At 42.1% G+C, this 20,812-nt stretch overlaps 2 protein-coding genes across 9 annotated transcripts; one reads left to right on the top strand and one right to left on the bottom strand.

Moving 5' to 3' along the window:
• Nucleotides 1–253: 253 nt before the first annotated feature.
• On the top strand, nucleotides 254–20,182 carry atg16l2 (ATG16 autophagy related 16-like 2). Of its 4 annotated transcripts, none has more exons than XM_079272389.1 (18): nucleotides 254–503; nucleotides 1,201–1,258; nucleotides 1,341–1,416; nucleotides 1,671–1,744; nucleotides 2,049–2,300; nucleotides 2,682–2,747; nucleotides 2,809–2,898; nucleotides 3,012–3,065; nucleotides 3,143–3,245; nucleotides 8,232–8,337; nucleotides 8,413–8,483; nucleotides 8,633–8,704; nucleotides 8,781–8,901; nucleotides 11,612–11,717; nucleotides 13,720–13,872; nucleotides 13,973–14,020; nucleotides 19,079–19,180; nucleotides 19,652–20,182. In XM_079272389.1, the coding sequence occupies exons 1-18, from the start codon at nucleotides 404–406 to the stop codon at nucleotides 19,743–19,745; spliced, it is 1,746 nt and encodes a 581-aa protein (XP_079128515.1). In that variant the 5' UTR covers nucleotides 254–403; the 3' UTR covers nucleotides 19,746–20,182. The 4 variants fall into 4 exon arrangements, with proteins under 4 accessions (XP_079128515.1, XP_079128516.1, XP_079128514.1 ...); XM_079272390.1 differs by having other exon boundaries at nucleotides 3,140–3,239; XM_079272388.1 differs by having other exon boundaries at nucleotides 3,140–3,245.
• Nucleotides 11,771–13,379, bottom strand: LOC306780148 (uncharacterized protein). Of its 5 annotated transcripts, none has more exons than XM_079272394.1 (3): nucleotides 12,981–13,379; nucleotides 12,376–12,871; nucleotides 11,771–12,305 (listed from the first exon to the last, which is right to left on the bottom strand). In XM_079272394.1, the coding sequence occupies exons 1-3, from the start codon at nucleotides 13,316–13,318 to the stop codon at nucleotides 11,859–11,861; spliced, it is 1,281 nt and encodes a 426-aa protein (XP_079128520.1). In that variant the 5' UTR covers nucleotides 13,319–13,379; the 3' UTR covers nucleotides 11,771–11,858. The 5 variants fall into 5 exon arrangements, with proteins under 5 accessions (XP_079128520.1, XP_079128519.1, XP_079128518.1 ...); XM_079272393.1 differs by having other exon boundaries at nucleotides 11,771–12,776; nucleotides 12,820–12,871; XM_079272392.1 differs by having other exon boundaries at nucleotides 11,772–12,305; nucleotides 12,376–12,776; nucleotides 12,820–13,379.
• Nucleotides 20,183–20,812: the final 630 nt, after the last annotated feature.

Raw genomic sequence — 20,812 nt, 5'->3', positions numbered from 1 at the left:
AAGATATTTAATAACAATACATTATTGAAATGAGAAACTAAAAATAACAGAAGATCAACAAGTGTTCTGCAGTTAAATATATATTGTAAATATATTTATTTATATAAACAACAGGTGAGACTTCAGGGGGCGTGTCCTTTTCTCTCGCGAGTCAAAACCGGAAGCGGACAGCGGGCTCTGATTGGCTGAGAGACCCGGCAGCTGGCAGCCTTAGCCCTCCCCCGCCCCGTCAAAGTGACGAACCTAAGGAAAAACGACAACACAAACAAACACCAGAGAAGAAGAAAACTTAAAAAGGAGTGACCAACATGGCGGCGGTGAGAAGAACCGGAGTCTCACCGCGGAGCCGCCCGTAGCTCCAGGCCGCTCTGGGAGCGTCTGTCTGCGGCATGCTGCGGGCCTCATGGCCGCTGTGACGCAGACCTGGAGGAGACACATCGTCGGTCAGCTGAAGCACCGAGACCTGAACCAGCACCACAGGTTCCAGGACCTGATCCGCTTCTGTACGATGGTCCAGTACTCTTTTTTTTAAATTTTTTTAAATCTGTTCTGAGACGATCATGAGAGGAGGTCCGGGTGTAGAAACTGAGCCGGATATAACCCGGATGTGTCTGCTGCTCGTGTCGGGTAACCTGGATCAGAACTCGAGTCTGGTTGATTCCACAAAAGGTCACAAACGACTCCTGTGACGTTCAACCAAACTATTAAAAGAAAGAAATCAACGCTGTACATTAAAACGTGTATTATATGTATTCTATGTATATTTTATATATATATATATATATATATATATATATATATATATATTATATGATATGATATAGATAGATAGAGGCCTCTGTTCCTCTATCACTGTCTGCTGTGTTTGTGGGACAGGAAGTAGTCACACCACTGAACCACATGCTGTTCCACTTCCTCTGCACAGTGACTCAGTATCAGTGTGCTTCATCTTCATCACTACACTGTCAGCTGGAGGTGATGAAGATCATGTTCTAGTGAAACCTTGACTCGTCATATTGTGATGGAGTCAGAAGAGAAACCACGTCAATGTTTCTGTTACTGTCCTTCAGACCCAGAGTCCTGATCCAGTTCTGACAGATCAGAACTGGATCAGGACTCTGTGTGTCGCTACTCCAGTAGAGACACACAGCCCCCCAGGAGAGACCAGGACCCACTGATTCTGGTCTCTTGTGTTTTCAGACATTCGTCTTCTGGAGAAAACCAGTCTGACCAAAGGAATCCTGAGCTGCTCCACCAGGTAGATCACCTGGAGACACCTGACCTCTGATGATGATGATGATGATGATGATGAAGGAGGGGTGTTTGTTTTGTTCCTCCAGACGGCGGTCCTCTGACAGAAGCTCTGTTTCCTCTCTGCTTCACCAGAACAACCATCTGAAGAAAACTACAGGAGAGGTCTCTCTCACACACACACACACACACACACACACACACACACACACACACACACACACATACCCCATGTGTGTTCTTGTTTCACTGATATGAACCAGGACTCTGGTCTGTGAACACCTGATCCAGGTTTCTGGATACTGGACTTGGTATCAGTGTATAAAACAGCGTTCTCTCTCTGACCAACCGGAACATTAAAGCACAGCTCTGATGATAATAACATGAACTCACTCTTCTTCTGTGGTGTCTGTTCTCAGCTGGCCTATCAGGTGCTGGAGCTGCAGCAGCAGATTCAAATCAAAGAATGTGTTCTGGAGGAGCAACATGCCAGGTGAGTCACACCTGGACCTGTTAGACCACCTGTGAGGTCACCTGTGGATCCTCTCAGCTCATTGGTCGGATCTGGTCAGCTGTTCCTCCACATCAGCAACATTTTTCTTCAAGTATTGAGATCTTTTTTATGATCTTTTTCCTCATAATATTCAAACCTCTTGTTTTCTTAAAGTCTCCAAACTTTTCTCTTTTTACCAAATATTTCCATTTTTAGTTGGATGATGTCCTCTGATATTTGGAACATTCCAACCTGTTCAGTTTCTCTCCGTGTTGATCCGTGTTGATCTGCTCTGTGTGATCAGACTGGTGGAGGACGGGTCCCGGCTGGAGGGTGCGCTTGATGCTGGTCGGGCGCTGCAGCGGCGGGTGGAAACGGTTCAGGAGGAGAACGGGACATTGAAGAGGAAGTACGACGAGCTGCTGGAGCTTCAGAGACGAGAGGAGATGAAGCTCAGAGAGGAGACGGTGAGAGGAGAAGGCCTGCTGGAGGACCTGATCCACCTGAAGACACAGGCCGCCGCCCACATGAACAGCCACAACCAACGCAGGTCCAGGTACCTGAACCTTAACGCACCTGAACCACCTCACACACCTGAACCACCTGAACCACCTCACACACCTGAACCACCTGAACCACCTCACGCACCTGAACCACCTCACACACCTGAACCACCTCACACACCTGAACCACCTCACGCACCTGAACCACCTGAACCACCTCACACACCTGAACCACCTCACGCACCTGAACCACCTGAACCACCTCACACACCTGAACCACCTCACGCACCTGAACCACCTCACGCACCTGAACCACCTGAACCACCTCACACACCTGAACCACCTCACGCACCTGAACCACCTCACGCACCTGAACCACCTGAACCACCTCACGCACCTGAACCAACTCTCCTCCACACCTCTGTTTTCATCAGAGCTCGAGAAGCGAACCTGCAGAAGGAGTTGCAGACTGCTGCAAGGTCAAAGGTCACCGTGGACAGGTAAGATCCACCTGGTGATGATGGTGATGAAGATGATGATGATGGTGATTTTGTATTATAGTTGTTCCAGCGCTCCGACCTCCAGATCCACCTCTCCAAAGTCTGACCACCAGCAGGTCTCGACTGATGGAGGCCATGTCAGACGGTTCAGGTTCAGACCTCCATGTAGCTCCTGTTACAACACAGATTTAAGAACCAACATTATTCACATTTTATTATTGTCACCTTCATGAGTTTCGGTGACTCGGTTCGTTTGTGTCTCAGGTCTTTGTCGGCCTCGTCCCCGAGGATCCTGTCCTCCTTCAGAGACCTGTTTGAGTGAGTCCTCCTCTCACTTTCATCCTCTCTGTTTTCATTGAACCAAAGTCAGTCATGTGACTGTGTGACGTCAGCAGGAAGAGGCGGGGCCACTCGGTCTGCAGTCTGGAGGAGGATCTGGTGTTTCCTGTATGGTTCAGTTCATCAGCCCGAGTCCCAGTTAGAGCGCTGCAAGTACTGGTAATACTCTCAGTACACACTCAGTACACACTCAGGACACACTCGGGACACACTCAGTACACACGTTTAAATCATAAAAAGAAAGAGAACATGAAACTCATTTAGTTGGGTAGTGTAGTGTTGGGTATGATAGTGTAGTGTTGGGTATGATAGTGTAGTGTTGGGTATGATAGTGTAATGTTGGGTATGATGGTGTAGTGTTGGGTATGATAGTGTAATGTTGGGTATGATGGTGTAATGTTGGGTATGATAGTGTAATGTTGGGTATGATGGTGTAGTGTTGGGTATGATGGTGTAGTGGGGTGTATGATAGTGTAGTGTTGGGTATGATAGTGTAGTGTTGGGTATGATAGTGTAGTGTTGGGTATGATAGTGTAGTGTTGGGTATGATAGTGTAATGTTGGGTATGATAGTGTAATGTTGGGTATGATAGTGTAATGTTGGGTATGATAGTGTAATGTTGGGTATGATAGTGTAATGTTGGGTATGATAGTGTAGTGTTGGGTATGATAGTGTAATGTTGGGTATGATGGTGTAATGTTGGGTATGATAGTGTAATGTTGGGTATGATGGTGTAGTGGGGTGTATGATAGTGTAGTGTTGGGTATGATAGTGTAGTGTTGGGTATGATAGTGTAGTGTTGGGTATGATAGTGTAATGTTGGGTATGATAGTGTAGTGTTGGGTATGATAGTGTAATGTTGGGTATGATAGTGTAGTGTTGGTATGATAGTGTAATGTTGGGTATGATAGTGTAATGTTGGGTATGATGGTGTAATGTTGGGTATGATGGTGTAGTGGGGTGTATGATAGTGTAGTGTTGGGTATGATAGTGTAGTGTTGGGTATGATAGTGTAGTGTTGGGTATGATAGTGTAGTGTTGGGTATGATAGTGTAATGTTGGGTATGATAGTGTAATGTTGGGTATGATAGTGTAATGTTGGGTATGATAGTGTAATGTTGGGTATGATAGTGTAATGTTGGGTATGATAGTGTAGTGTTGGGTATGATAGTGTAATGTTGGGTATGATGGTGTAATGTTGGGTATGATAGTGTAATGTTGGGTATGATGGTGTAGTGGGGTGTATGATAGTGTAGTGTTGGGTATGATAGTGTAGTGTTGGGTATGATAGTGTAGTGTTGGGTATGATAGTGTAATGTTGGGTATGATAGTGTAATGTTGGGTATGATAGTGTAGTGTTGGGTATGATAGTGTAGTGTTGGGTATGATAGTGTAATGTTGGGTATGATAGTGTAGTGTTGGGTATGATAGTGTAATGTTGGGTATGATAGTGTAGTGTTGGTATGATAGTGTAATGTTGGGTATGATAGTGTAATGTTGGGTATGATAGTGTAGTGTTGGGTATGATAGTGTAATGTTGGGTATGATAGTGTAATGTTGGGTATGATAGTGTAATGTTGGGTATGATAGTGTAATGTTGGGTATGATAGTGTAATGTTGGGTATGATAGTGTAATGTTGGGTATGATAGTGTAGTGTTGGGTATGATAGTGTAATGTTGGGTATGATAGTGTAATGTTGGGTATGATAGTGTAATGTTGGGTATGATAGTGTAATGTTGGGTATGATAGTGTAATGTTGGGTATGATAGTGTAGTGTTGGGTATGATAGTGTAGTGTTGGGTATGATAGTGTAGTGTTGGGTATGATAGTGTAATGTTGGGTATGATAGTGTAATGTTGGGTATGATAGTGTAGTGTTGGGTATGTTAGTGTAATGTTGGGTATGATAGTGTAATGTTGGGTATGATAGTGTAGTGTTGGTTATGATAGTGTAATGTTGGGTATGATAGTGTAATGTTGGGTATGATAGTGTAGTGTTGGGTATGATGGTGTAATGTTGGGTATGATGGTGTAATGTTGGGTATGATAGTGTAATGTTGGGTATGATAGTGTAATGTTGGGTATGATAGTGTAGTGGGGTGTATGATAGTATAGTGTTGGGTATGATAGTGTAGTGTTGGGTATGATAGTGTAGTGTTGGGTATGATAGTGTAGTGTTTGGTATGATAGTGTAATGTTGGGTATGATAGTGTAATGTTGGGTATGATAGTGTAGTGTTGGGTATGATGGTGTAGTGGGGTGTATGATAGTGTAATGTTGGGTATGATGGTGTAATGTTGGGTATGATAGTGTAGTGTTGGGTATGATAGTGTAATGTTGGGTATGATAGTGTAATGTTGGGTATGATAGTGTAGTGTTGGGTATGATGGTGTAGTGGGGTGTATGATAGTGTAATGTTGGGTATGATGGTGTAGTGGGGTGTATGATAGTGTAGTGTTGGGTATGATAGTGTAGTGTTTGGTATGATAGTGTAGTGTTGGGTATGATGGTGTAGTGGGGTGTATGATAGTGTAATGTTGGGTATGATGGTGTAGTGGGGTGTATGATAGTGTAATGTTGGGTATGATAGTGTAATGTTGGGTATGATAGTGTAGTGTTGGGTATGATAGTGTAATGTTGGGTATGATAGTGTAGTGTTGGGTATGATAGTGTAATGTTGGGTATGATAGTGTAATGTTGGGTATGATAGTGTAATGTTGGGTATGATAGTGTAGTGTTGGGTATGATAGTGTAATGTTGGGTATGATAGTGTAGTGTTGGGTATGATAGTGTAATGTTGGGTATGATAGTGTAGTGGGGTGTATGATAGTGTAATGTTGGGTATGATAGTGTAGTGTTGGGTATGATAGTGTAATGTTGGGTATGATAGTGTAATGTTGGGTATGATAGTGTAATGTTGGGTATGATGGTGTAGTGGGGTGTATGATAGTGTAGTGTTGGGTATGATAGTGTAGTGGGGTGTGCAGGGTTCACGGGTTTTTTTGCGTCCTTTTTATCTGTTTTTTGGGTCTTTTTGAGCGGATTGCAGCCGGGCAGCAGGTGCTGTTGGCGTGCTAAACGCTAGCATGCGCCTGACGGAGCTAACCAGGGAACACGGCGTGAAGATCCCGCCGCTGTTCGGGTGTTGGGTGGAGGAGATCAGCCTGGCAGTGGGTGAGGTTGTCGGCCACAGCCACGTGAAGTTCGCAGCGCGGATGAACAGCGCTGTGGTCATCTTTCTGGACAGCTTAGAAACTGCGGAAGTGGTGTTGATGAACGGGATCTCCGTGGGTGAACACTTCCTGCCCACGTATGCTCTCGCCTCACCGGAGGTGAAAGTCACTGTGTCCAACGTGCCGCCATTCATAAAGAGCGCTGCCATCATCAAAGAGCTGTCCCACCATGGGAAGGTGGTGTCTCCGGTTAGGAGGGTGTCCTCTGGATTTCAGTCTCCGCTGTTGCAGCACGTGGTGTCTCACAGGAGACATGTCTTCATGATCCCCAGCAACAGGAGCAGAGTGGTCAACCTCAGCTTCAAGATCACTGTGGGCGACTTTGACTACGTCATCTTTGCAAAGACAAACGATTTTAAATGTTACAGCTGTGGGAGAGAAGGACATATGAGCAGAGCTTGTCCTGGGGACACGGCTCAAACAAAGACCAGAACCAGAGAGGTACTGAGGACAGAGGGGACAAGCAGGACGGACAAGAGGGAACAAGTGGAGCACAGGAGACGAGGGTGGAGGAGACGGGTGGGGTACAGGAGGTGAGAGCGGAGGTGACGTGTTTTAAGTCCCCGCTGTTAAAACACGTAGTGTCTCACAGGAGACATGTCCTCATGATCCCCAGCAACAGGAGCAGGGAGGTAAACCTCGTGAGACAAGTGTGGCCCAGGAGGTGAGGGTGGAGGGAGTGAGGGAGAGTACTGGAGGACAGGTAGAGGCAGGTAGTGAGGTAGATATGGAGGAAGACGAGGAGCAGCTCAAGGTTCCTCGGCTGAAGAGAAAGGCTTCAGACTGAAGAAGATAGTTCAGACAATAAGGAAAGAGATGAACAAAGATGGAGCTAAGTAACGAGACCGGGGCCCACGTCCTCACACCGGCTGTTTCACGGACCGCTGGTGGACGGAGCCAGGACGGGCATCCAGGACGGCACGACCCAGGTCTCAGCAGCATGCTGTGACCCTCTGAGGACTCCAGGTCTCAGCAGCATGCTGGACCCTCTGAGGACTCCAGGTCTCAGCAGCATGCTGTGCTCCTCTGAGGACTCAACCGGCGGAGCAGGAGCATCCTGAACTCCTGACTCTACAGATCATTTTTCAGATCTAGGATTAAGTACAGAGCTGAATGAACTCAACGCTTCTTGTACATATTGTGAAAAGAAACTATTTTGATTGTTTTTTGTTTTGTTTTTGTTGTGAAGAGTTGCTTCTAATCCATTGCCACGGCAACGATGTTTTGTTTGTTCATATTGGTTGAAGTAAAATAAAGGTTTTTCTAAAAATCTAAAAATCTGTCTCTCTGTCTCTCTGTCTCTCTCGCTCTGTCTGTCTCTCCCTGTCTCTCTGTCTCTCTCTGTCTCTCTGTCTCTGTCTCTCTCTCTGTCTCTGTCTCTCTCTCGCTCTGTCTCTCCCTGTCTCTGTCTCTCTCTCTCTGTCTCTCTCTCTCTGTCTCTCTGTCTCTCTCTCTGTCTCTCTCTCGCTCTGTCTCTCTCTCTCGCTCTCTGTCTGTCGCTCTCTGTCTCTCTGTCTCTGTCTCGCTCTCTCTGTCTGTCTCTCCCTGTCTCTCTGTCTCTCTCTGTCTCTCTGTCTCTGTCTCTCTCTCTGTCTCTGTCTCTCTCTCGCTCTGTCTCTCCCTGTCTCTGTCTCTCTCTCTCTGTCTCTCTCTCTCTGTCTCTCTGTCTCTCTCTGTCTCTCTCTTTCTCTCGCTCTCTCTCTCTCTCTCTCTCTCTCTCTGTCTCTGTCTCTCTCTCGCTCTGTCTCTCCCTGTCTCTGTCTCTCTCTCTGTCTCTCTGTCTCTCTCTCTCTGTCTCTCTCTCTCTGTCTCTCTGTCTCTCTCTCTGTCTCTCTCTCGCTCTCTGTCTGTCGCTCTCTGTCTCTCTGTCTCTGTCTCGCTCTCTCTGTCTCTCTCTCTACCTGTCTGTCAGGAGGCCCATGAGCAGGGCATTAATGCGGTGCGGTTCAGCTCCAGCTCTCAGCTGTTGGCGACCGGAGGGACAGACAGAGAGGTCAAACTCTGGGAGGTCAGATCAGGTGAGTGTCTCTGTCATCATCATGTCATTGTGATGTCATAGTGATGACCTCACTGATCACCGATGATGTCACCAGGCTCGCTGACTCACCGGTCCACTCTGAACGGCAGCACAGAGGGGATCACCTGCATCGAGTTCGACCCCGCGGTGAGAGGGGGAGGGGCTTAGCTTCATGTAGACGCATGTCAATAAACACATTTAGCTTTGATTTATTACATTGAACAGATAAACAGGATGATGCAGGCCTGTCTGTGTCTCTGTCTCTCTGTCTCTGATATCTGTGGACATGTCTTCAGGGTTTCAGGATCTTGGCTGCGTCATACGATAAGTCTGCCTTGTTGTGGCGTCTGGATGACTCCGTTCCCAAGGTAACCACCAATGAGAGGTTTAGTCTCTGAAGACCTTCACATGTATCTCTCTGTCTCACCTGCCTGTCTGTCTCAGTTGACCCTAACAGGTCACAGAAGGAAGGTGACAGCAGCGAGGTTCAGTGGTTGTCTTCATCAGGTGGTGACGGGCAGCGCAGACGGAACCATCAGACTGTGGGACCTTCAGAGAGCCACCTGTGAGTCTGATCAATAACTGATCAATAACTGAAGACTGATTGATATCTGATCAACAACTAATCAATAATTTGTCAGTATCTGATCACTGATCAATAACTGATATCTGATCAATAACTGATATCTGCTCAATAACTGATATCTGATCAATAACTGATTAATAACTGAAAACTGATCAATAACTGAAGACTGATTGATATCTGATCAATAACTAATCAATAATTTATCAGTATCTGATCACTGATCAATAACTAATATATGATCAATAACTGATATCTGATCAACAACTAAGATATGATCAACAACTAAGATATGATCAATAACTAAGATATGATCAATAACTGATATCTGATCAATAACTAATATATGATCAATAACTGATATCTGATGAATAACTAAGATATGATCAATAACTAATATCTGCTCAACTGATATCTGATGAATAACTAATATCTGCTGAATAACTGATATCTGATCAACAACTAAGATATGATCAACAACTGATTAATAACTGAAGACTGATCAATAACTGAAGACTGATTGATATCTGATCAATAACTAATCAATAATTTATCAGTATCTGATCACTGATCAATAACTAATATATGATCAATAACTGATTAATCACTAATATCTGCTCAATAACTGATCAATAACGAATATCTGATCAATAACTGATATCTGATCAATCACTGATTAATAACTAATATCTGATCAATAACTAATATCTGATCAATACCGAATATCTGATCAATCACTGATAACTAATATCTGATCAATAACTGATATCTGATCAATAACTGATATCTGATCAATAAATGATCAATACCTAATGTCTGATCAATAACTAATATCTGATCAACAACTAAGATATGATCAATAACTGATCAACAACTAATATCTGCTCAATAACTGATATCTGATTAATAACTGATATCTGATCAACTGATATCTGATCAACTAAAATATGATCAATAACTGATAACTAATTATAACTAATATTTGCTCAATTACTGATATATGATCAATAACTAATATATGATCAACAACTTATATCTGATGAAGAACTGATATCTGCTCAATCACCAATATCTGATCAATAACTGATATCTGATCAATAACTGATTAATAACAAATATCTGATCAATAACTGATTAATAACTAATATATGATCAATAACTGATATCTGATCAATAACTGATTAATAACAAATATCTGATCAATAACTGATTAATAACTAATATCTGATCAATAACTGATATCTGATCAATATAATATAATATATATTATATAATATCTATATATATATTATATGTATGTAATATATATAATATATTATAATATAATAATCTGATAATAATAATCAATAACTGATTGATACATCATTTCTGATCTAACTGATATCTGATCAATAACTGATATCTGATCAATAACTGATTAATAACTAATATCTGATCAATATCTGATCAATAACTAATATCTGATCAATAACTGATGAATAACTAATATCTGCTCAATAACTGATATCTGATCAATAACAGATAAATAACTGATATCTGATCAATAACTGATATCTGATCAATCACTGATTAATAACTAATATCTGATCAACAACGAATATCTGATCAAAAACTGATATCTGATCAATCACTGATTAATAACTAACATCTGATCAATAACTAATATCTGATCAATAACTAATATCTGATCAATAACGAATATCTGATCAATAACTGATAACTAATATCTGATCAATAACTGATATCTGATCAATAACTGATTAATAACTAATATCTGATCAATATCTCATCAATAACTGATATCTGATCAATAACTGATATATGATCAATCACTGATCAATCACTGATATCTGATCAATCACTGATATCTGATCAATCACTGATATCTGATCAATCACTGATATCTGATCAATCACTGATATCTGATCAATCACTGATTAATAACTAATATCTGATCAATAATGAATATCTGATCAAAAACCGATATCTGATCAATCACTGATTAATAACTAATATCTGATCAATAACGAATATCTGATCAAAAACTGATATCTGATCAATCACTGATTAATAACTAATATCTGATCAATAACTAATATCTGATCAATAACGAATATCTGATCAATAACTGATAACTAATATCTGATCAATAACTGATTAATAACTAATATCTGATCAATATCTGATCAACAACTAATATCTGATCAATATCTGATCAACAACTAATATCTGATCAATAACTGATATATGATCAATAACTGATATATGATCAATAACTGATATATGATCAATAACTGATCAATAACTGATATCTGATCAATCACTGATTAATCACTGATATCTGATTAATCACTGATATCTCATCAATCACTGATATCTGATCAATCACTGATATCTCATCAATCACTGATATCTCATCAATCACTGATATCTGATCAATCACTGATATATGATCAATCACTGATATCTGATCAATCACTGATATCTGATCAATCACTGATATCTGATCAATCACTGATATCTGATCAATCACTGATATCTCATCAATCACTGATATCTCATCAATCACTGATATCTGATCAATCACTGATCAATAACTGATATCTGATCAATAACTGATATCTGATCAATAACTGATCAGTAACTGATATCTGATCAATAACTGATATCTGATCAATAACTCTCTCTCCAGGTGTGAAAGTAGTTGAAGTGTCATCTTTCTGCAGTGATCTGGTTTGTTGTGAGAACTCAGTGATCAGTGGACACTTTGACTCTAAGATCAGAGTCTGGGACTCCAGGTGAGCTGCTCTTCATCACCTCCTCCTCCTCATCAACTCCTCCTCTTCTCCTCCTCTTCATCACTTAAACTCTTCCTCATGTCGTATTCCTCACCCACTTCATCGCTTCATCACTTCACTTTATCATGAGGTAATCATTTATCATTGAGCTGTGAGCAGTGTAGAATCAGTGAATCGGTAGAAACAGTGCAACAATAGAAACAGAGAAGCAGTAGAAACAGTGGAACAGTAGAAACAGTGTAAGCAGTAGAAACAGTAGAAACAGTGGAACAGTAGAAACAGTGGAAGAGGAGAAACAGTGTAAGCAGTAGAAACAGTGGAACAATAGAAACAGTACAAACAGAGAAACAGTGTAAGCAGTATGAACAATAGAAACTGTTGAACAGTTGAAACAGTAGAATCAGTAGAAACAGAAACAGTGTAAGCAGTAGAAACAGTGGAACAATATAAACTGTGTAAGCAGTGGAAACAGTGGAACAACAGAAACAGTACAAACAGAAACAGTGGAACAATAGAAACAGTACGAACTGAGAAACAGTAGAAACAGTGTAAGCAATAGAAACAGTGGAACAATAGAAACGGTACGAACTGAGAAACAGTAGAAACAGTGTAAGCAATAGAAAAAGTGGAACAATAGAAACGGTACGAACTGAGAAACAGTAGAAACAGTGTAAGCAATAGAAACAGTGGAACAATAGAAACGGTACAAACAGAGAAACAGTGTAAGCAGTATGAACAGTAGAAACTGTTGAACAGTTGAAACAGTAGAAACAGAGAAACAGAAACAGTAGAAACAGTGTAAGCAGTAGAAACAGTGGAACAATATAAACCGTGTAAGCAGTGGAAACAGTGGAACAACAGAAACAGTACAAACAGAAACAGTGGAACAATAGAAACGGTACGAACTGAGAAACAGTAGAAACAGTGTAAGCAATAGAAACAGTGGAACAATAGAAACGGTACGAACTGAGAAACAGTAGAAACAGTGTAAGCAATAGAAACAGTGGAACAACAGAAACAGTACAAACAGAAACAGTGGAACAATAGAAACGGTACGAACTGAGAAACAGTGGAACAATAGAAACGGTACGAACTGAGAAACAGTAGAAACAGTGTAAGCAATAGAAACAGTGGAACAATAGAAACGGTACGAACTGAGAAACAGTAGAAACAGTGTAAGCAATAAACAGTGGAACAACAGAAACAGTACAAACAGAAACAGTGGAACAATAGAAACGGTACGAACTGAGAAACAGTAGAAACAGTGTAAGCAATAGAAACAGTGGAACAATAGAAACGGTACGAACTGAGAAACAGTAGAAACAGTGTAAGCAATAGAAACAGTGGAACAACAGAAACAGTACAAACAGAAACAGTGGAACAATAGAAACGGTACGAACTGAGAAACAGTGGAACAATAGAAATGGTACGAACTGAGAAACAGTAGAAACAGTGTAAGCAATAGAAACAGTGGAACAATAGAAACAGTACAAACAGAGAAACAGTGTAAGCAGTATGAACAGTAGAAACTGTTGAACAGTTGAAACAGTTAAACAGTAGAAACAGCATAATCTTCTCTCTGATTTAAACCTCTCGTTCATCTTCCCGGCTGTTGCCAAGGCGACTCACCGTCTCCCTCTGTTACCTAGCAACAACTCAGCCAATGGGACTCCCCCCCACTCCCCCTCCTCCTGCAGAGTCTGAACCAGCTGATGATTGACAGCTCTGTCCTCCAATCACACACCAGCATCTCCCCTCCCTGCTCCTGATTGGACTATTCCCTCAGCTGTCGTACTGCTCATGAGTTATCTCATCTCTTTACTGAGTTTATCGTCATGAATGTTTGTTTACATTGTCAAACTCATTTTTTATTTAAATTATAAATATTTATTTGTAGCACTTAACCTATTTTAACAGAACAAGTTAGCAAAGTAAAAACCAGAAGAAGACTAGAACATGATCAAAGTGAGAGTCTAACGTTCTTTATTTGATGCTGCCTCAGGGCGCTGCGTTGCGTTCAGGAGCTGCTCGTTCAGGGTAAAGTCACCTCGCTGGACATCGGCTCAGACCATCGGCAGCTGCTCAGCTGTTGCCGTGACGACTGCCTCCAGCTGGTCGATTTGAGGGGGCGGAGCAACGAGCGAGTGTGCTTCAGGTGTCAACAAACATCCCGCTTTAATAAAGTTATTGTGTGTGTGTGTGTGTGTGTGCCTGTATCATGAAGCACATTCACTGACTGTTTGTTTGTGTTTCAGAGCCGACGGCTTTAAATGTGGCAGTGACAGCACCAAAGCAGTGATCAGGTGAGTCCACACCTGATGACACAGTGAGTCACGTGGACGAGGACATGTTGACGTGAGGACATGTGGACATGAGGACGTGTTAACATGTAGACATGAGGACGTTGACGTGAGGACATCTTAACATGAGGACGTGTTGACATGTTAACATATAGACATGAGGACGTGGACATGAGGACGTGTTAACATGTAGACATGAGGATGTGGACATGAGGACGTGTTAACATGTAGACATGAGGACGTGGACATGAGGACGTGTTAACATGTAGACATGAGGACGTGAGAACGTGTTGACATGTTAACATATAGACATGAGGACGTGTTGACATGTAGACATGAGGACGTTGACGTGAGGACATCTTAACATGAGGATGTGTTGACATGTTAACATATAGACATGAGGACGTGTTAACATGTAGACATGAGGACGTGGACATGAGGACGTGTTAACATGTAGACGTGAGAACGTGTTGACATGTTAACATATAGACATGAGGACGTGTTGACATGTAGACATGAGGACGTGGACATGTTGACGTGAGGACATGTGGACATGAGGATGTGTTGACATGTAGACATGAGGACATGGACATGAGGACGTGTTGACATGTAGACATGTGGACATGAGGACGTGTTAACATGTAGACATGAGGACGTGTTGACATGAGGACGTGGACATGAGGACGTGTTGACATGTAGACATGAGGACGTGGACATGAGGACGTGGACATGTTGACATGAGGACATGTGGACATGAGGACATGTTAACATGTGGATGTGGACATGAGGACGTGTTGACATGTAGACATGAGGACGTAGACATGTTGACGTGAGGACATGTTAACATGAGGACATGTTAACATGAGGACGTGTTGACATGTGGACATGTGGACATGAGGATGTGGACATGAGGACATGTTAACATATAGACATGAGGACGTGGACATGTTGACGTGAGGACATGTTAACATGAGGACGTGTTGACATGTAGACATGAGGACGTGTTGACATGTAGACATGAGGACGTGGACATGAGGACGTGTTGACATGTGGACATGAGGACATGTTAACATATAGACATGAGGACGTGGACATGAGGACGTGTTGACATGAGGACGTGGACATGTTAACATGTAGACATGAGGACGTGGACATGAGGACGTGTTGACATGTAGACATGAGGACGTGGACATGTTGACGTGAGGACATGAGGACGTGGACATGTTGACGTGAGGACATGAGGACGTGGACATGAGGACATGTAGACATGAGGACGTGTTGACATGAGGACGTGGACATGTTGACGTGAGGACATGTTAACATGAGGACGTGGACATGTAGACATGAGGACGTGTTGACATGTGGACATGAGGACGTCGACATGTTGACGTGAGGACTTGTAGACATGAGGACATGTTAACATGTAGACGTGAGGACGTGGAGATGTTGACGTGAGGACATGTTAACATGAGGACGTGGACATGTTGACGTGAGGACATGTTAACATGAGGACGTGGACATGTTGACGTGAGGACATGTTAACATGAGGACGTGGACATGTTGACGTGAGGACATGTTAACATGAGGACGTGGACATGTTGACGTGAGGACATGTTAACATGAGGACGTGTTGACATGTTGACGTGAGGACGTGTTGACATGTAGACATGAGGACGTGTTGACATGAGGAAGTGGACATGAGGACGTGGACATGTTGACGTGAGGACATGTTAACATGAGGACGTGGACATGTTGACGTGAGGACATGTTAACATGAGGACGTGGACATGTTGACGTGAGGACATGTTAACATGAGGACATGTAGACATGTTGACATGTAGACATGAGGAAGTGGACATGAGGACGTGGACATGTTGACGTGAGGACATGAGGATGTGTTAACATGAGGACATGTAGACATGTTGACATGTAGACATGTGGACATGAGGACGTGGACATGTTGACGTGAGGACGTGTTGACATGTAGACATGTAGACGTGAGGATGTGTTGACATGTAGACATGAGGACATGTTGACATGTTGGTGTGAGGACATGAGGACGTGTTGACATGTAGACATGTGGACATGAGGACGTGGACATGTTGACGCGAGGACATGTTAACATGTAGACATGAGGATGTGGACATGTTGATGTGAGGACATGTGGACATGTTGACGTGAGGACACGTTAACATGTAGACATGAGGACGTGTTGACATGAGGACGTGGACATGTTGACGTGAGGACATGTGGACGTGTTAACATGTAGACATGAGGACGTGTTGACATGAGGACGTGTTGACATGTTGATGTGAGGACGTGTTGACATGTAGACGTGAGGACATAAGGACGTGGACATGTTGACGTGAGGACATGTTGATGTGAGGACATGTTGATGTGAGGACATGAGGACGTGTTGACATGTAGACATGAGGACATGAGGACATGGACATGTTGACGTGAGGACACGTTAACATGTAGACATGAGGACGTGTTGACATGTAGACATGAGGACGTGTTGACGTGAGGACATGTTAACATGTAGACATGAGGACGTGTAGACATGAGGACGTGTTGACATGTAGACATGAGGACGTGTTGATGTGAGGACATGAGGATGTGTTAACATGAGGACATGTTGACATGTAGACATGTTGACATGTGGACATGAGGACGTGGACATGTTGACGTGAGGACGTGTTGACATGTAGACATGAGGACGTGTTGACATGTAGACATGTGGACATGAGGACGTGTTGACATGTGGACATGAGGACATGTTGACATGTAGACATGAGGACGTGTTGACATGTAGACATGAGGACGTGTTGACATGTGGACATGAGGACGTGTTGACATGTAGACATGAGGACATGAGGACGTGTTGACATGTTGATGTGAGGACGTGTTGACATGTGGACGTGAGGACATGAGGACGTGTTGACATGTTGATGTGAGGACGTGTTGACATGTAGACATGAGGACGTGTTGACATGTTGATGTGAGGACGTGTTGACATGAGGACGTGTTGACATGTTGATGTGAGGACGTGTTGACATGTGGACATGTGGACATGAGGACATGTTGACGTGAGGACGTGCTGAGGAGCTCCGTGAGTCATTAAACGGTCCTCTCCTCCTTGTTGCAGCACAGACTCAACAATAAGTCTGATTTCTCAATTTGTCTACTGAGAAAAGTTCCAACAATCTTCTGAAGGAGAGAACGATTTAATCTGAGAGGAAAACATCTTCCTCATGTTTTTGTTTCGTTCATTTAACCAGCGGTGGGCCGTCAGGGCCTTCAAGGCCTTCTCTGCTGTTCTAAACAGAATCACAAAGTTATATCTATTTTATTATTTCATATTTCTTCTTAAATACACATGTATTATAATTCATATAAATATTGTTCCCATTGTCTTATGTTCTCATTGCACAGCTCCTGTCTTCCTCAGTTGCTCTGCTTCCAGTGCAGCTTGTTTTAAGTAGAGCTTTTATCCAATCAGATCTCACCTCTGTGTCTCTAGGTAGAACAGAGGCCTGCAGACTCACAAGTGCATCCATGAGCACTTTAAGTGAACGGAGACGATGTTGTTGATTGTCATCGTGTTCAACCAATCAGATCTCTAGTTTGACATGTTGGGCGTATTCTTTGACGTGTCAGTGGCCGCTAGCCGCCTATAATGACGTCAGCGTTAGTGCAGCTCAGTGTTCATGTGCAGCTCTGCAGCGAGGTGCAGAGTGTGCTGTGATTGGTCAGTGGACGAGCACGTGACTATCGTGAAACGAAACTTAACAGCAGAGGCTGATGGGTAGTGAATCACATCACGTCATGCAGCTCAGCCAATCAAATATGAGCATTCTGACTGAGTGAGATTACCACACACCATGACACAGAGGACTGAGACGAGGAAAGACACTGCAGAGCAGTACGTTCAATGTTCAAGTTGTGAAAGTAAAATCATAAGACCATCTCTTTGGGCTGTGACTTGTCATTAAGGAGCGATGGTGAGTCCCACAGCCAGACCAGCTGAGAACCACTGTCCTCCATGAGCGCAGAAAACATTATATGTTCCTGAATATAAGCTTCTGCATCTTCCAGATGCTCTAGTACTATTCAAACGTATTGCAAGTCTCGTACCGAACGTTACGTACATTCAACACGTACATAGTTACATCCTTAGAAACTGATAACTGTGGAGCCATCATGTGGTTATAAGGTGGTATTTCAGCTGCAGGACAACAGTGAAGGCCCAGCTATAAAATGCACGGCCCGCCACTGCATTTAACCAACATGTTATGTTTGCTTCACACAAATTGATGAAAATAAATAAATGTGGAGTTTAAATTGAAACTTTCCAGTTTTAGTTCTGGTTTGTGACACACGAGAGGCTGCCGCTTCGTCCTCTGCAGTGTCCATGACAACAGCAGGACCATGATGCTTTGCGTCTGGTTGTCTCTCTTTACAGAAACACAAAATATATAACAGACAGGCAGACAGACAGGCAGCTGGTCGATCCTCATGAATGAATTCACAGTTTAGTCTTAATATCTTAATACGACCAATAAACAGCACGGAAATATTTTTGCAACAGATCGGCAGGGATGTCGATTTTCGACAGTTGCAACACTTTGTCGATAAAAGGTTTGAAGAGATTCCTTCAGTCAGAGGACCAACTATGTTTAGCGCTTTTATTGTGAAAGGTCAGAACAGAAGGCGTGGATGTGGTCTGCTTTGGTCAGGGTTGAAAGATGAAGTTTTCCGTCTTGGTTCGGACTATGAAGCCTCTGTGTTCTAACTCATAACACTCGTATACGTATTGGTTATGTAATCAAGACAAAAACAAAATGAACGTGAGAATTATTTACACGAAAGCTGAACTGTATGTTTGACGCTTGATTTTATGGGTTCTACAATCTCTCAATTTTCCAGAAAGAATTAAAGGATGAACAGAGACAGAGTTGTGAGATGGGACTCCTTGCTGCTTTTAAGTTTTTCACGTTTGGTTTCAGCAGTTGTGTGATTATTAAAGTACGTGTTTCAAATCTTGCGCTCTCTCTTCAGTCCAGATGGTTGTTTCCTGGCTGCCGGATCAGCTGACGGAGCCGTTTACATCTGGAACGTTTCCACCGGCAACCTGGAGACCCGCCTCCCCGACAGGCACAGGTCAGCTGATCAATACACCAACCAATCAGTCACAAACTAATTAGTACGACTTTAGAAACCCCACGATGCTTCATGACTCTCTGTGTTATTAAAGACAGACAAACAGATTTAATAAATGTTTTATGAATTTCTTGTGTTTAGGACTAAAGGTAAGAGGCTCCAGGATGCTTCTCTGTGGGACTCCTGTTATTAAAAACAAACAACATTCACTCCATTTATTTTTACTAATCTATTTGAATGGAGTCAAAGTACATTTAGCTTATTGTTTTGTAAACTTTAATACTTTTATTTTGCCTCTTCAGCATCTTTTAAACTTTACACAACATGCATGGTTACTTCTTTTTCCTGCACAAACTCTCATTCTGTCAATCAAACAAGTAAAAAGCTGACAGGAAGCAAAACTGAATCGAATAATTAAAAAATAATCACTGAAAATATTTGAATTGAACAAATATGTCTCTCTGTCTTTAGCTCATCCATCAGCGCTGTGGCCTGGTCTATGTCCGGTGAATATGTTGTCAGTGTGGATAAAAGTAGGCGGGCCGTCCTCTGGAGTGACATCTGAGCCGATCTGTGACGAGAGCCCCGGGAAACACACTTAAAAAACGAACTGATCTGAGAGCTGTTAAAGGGAACGAATGTGTTTTCATTTAAATTTGTGTGTTTTTTCAAGCTATTTGTTAACTGGACAAAAGGGATGTGAGACTTTCTCTTCGGTGATTTATAACAAAACTGGGAAGTTTTAATACAACACAGGAAATATTTTAACTGTAAAACCAAACAAAGGGAAATGGAGACGGAGAACATTTAACCGTTGTGCATTACTTAACGAAGATGTTCTGATGTCCTTTTTCCACGTAAAAAACTGCCATAAAATTGTATGTTGATATTATTTCCATTTCTACTGAGTAATGTTTTTTCTAAAACATCAGTCCTGATCATAACTACCAAATATGTATTTATTTTCAGGATTTAACTCCATGCCATTTTGTATACACAATGAACCTCTTGTTGATTTTTATTTAAAAAAAATAAAAAAATAGAACTATATATTTGTTTATATTTTTACATTGATGCATCATTGCATCAAACACTGCAGTGCTCCACAATACAGCAGTGATGCCTCTACTGTATTATAGAGACAATACATGTTGTTCTCCAGGAGAATAACATGTATTATCTCTATAATACAGCAGTGATGCCTCTAGTGGACACTAAGAGAATAACATGTATTATCTCTATAATACAGCAGTGATGCCTCTACTGTATTATAGAGACAATACATGTTGTTCTCCAGGAGAATAACATGTATTAACTCTATAATACAGCAGTGATGCCTCTAGTGGACACTAAGAGAATAACATGTATTATCTCTATAATACAGCAGTGATGCCTCTAGTGGACACTAAGAGAATAACATGTATTATCTCTATAATACAGCAGTGATGCCTCTAGTGGACACTAAGAGAATAACATGTATTATCTCTATAATACAGCAGTGATGCCTCTAGTGGACACAAAGAGAATAACGTGCATTATCTCTATAATACAGCAGTGATGCCTCTAGTGGGCACTAAGAGAATAACATGTATTATCTCTATAATACAGCAGTGATGCCTCTAGTGGGCACTA

Source organism: Melanostigma gelatinosum (assembly GCF_949748355.1).
Source record: "Melanostigma gelatinosum genome assembly, chromosome: 7".
NCBI classification, from domain to species: domain Eukaryota; kingdom Metazoa; phylum Chordata; class Actinopteri; order Perciformes; family Zoarcidae; genus Melanostigma; species Melanostigma gelatinosum.
The sequence above is the reverse complement of the archived record's forward strand: the minus strand, read 5'-3'. Positions and strand labels throughout refer to the sequence as shown.

Bases quoted from the DNA above. Each gene is read 5' to 3' on its own strand.
- atg16l2 (XM_079272388.1), top strand. From the start codon at position 404: ATGGCCGCTGTGACGCAGACCTGGAGGAGACACATCGTCGGTCAGCTG. The intron at 2,301-2,681 runs GTACCTGAACCT...TGTTTTCATCAG, and splicing joins CACAACCAACGCAGGTCCAG to AGCTCGAGAAGCGAACCTGC. The intron at 8,338-8,412 runs GTGAGTGTCTCT...TGATGTCACCAG, and splicing joins ACTCTGGGAGGTCAGATCAG to GCTCGCTGACTCACCGGTCC.
- LOC306780148 (XM_079272392.1), bottom strand. From the start codon at position 13,318: ATGAACGAGAGGTTTAAATCAGAGAGAAGATTATGCTGTTTCTACTGT. The intron at 12,777-12,819 runs GTTTCTCAGTTC...ACTGTTTCTCAG, and splicing joins TTGCTTACACTGTTTCTACT to TTCGTACCGTTTCTATTGTT. The intron at 12,306-12,375 runs GTTTCTCAGTTC...ACTGTTTCTCAG, and splicing joins TTGCTTACACTGTTTCTACT to TTCGTACCGTTTCTATTGTT.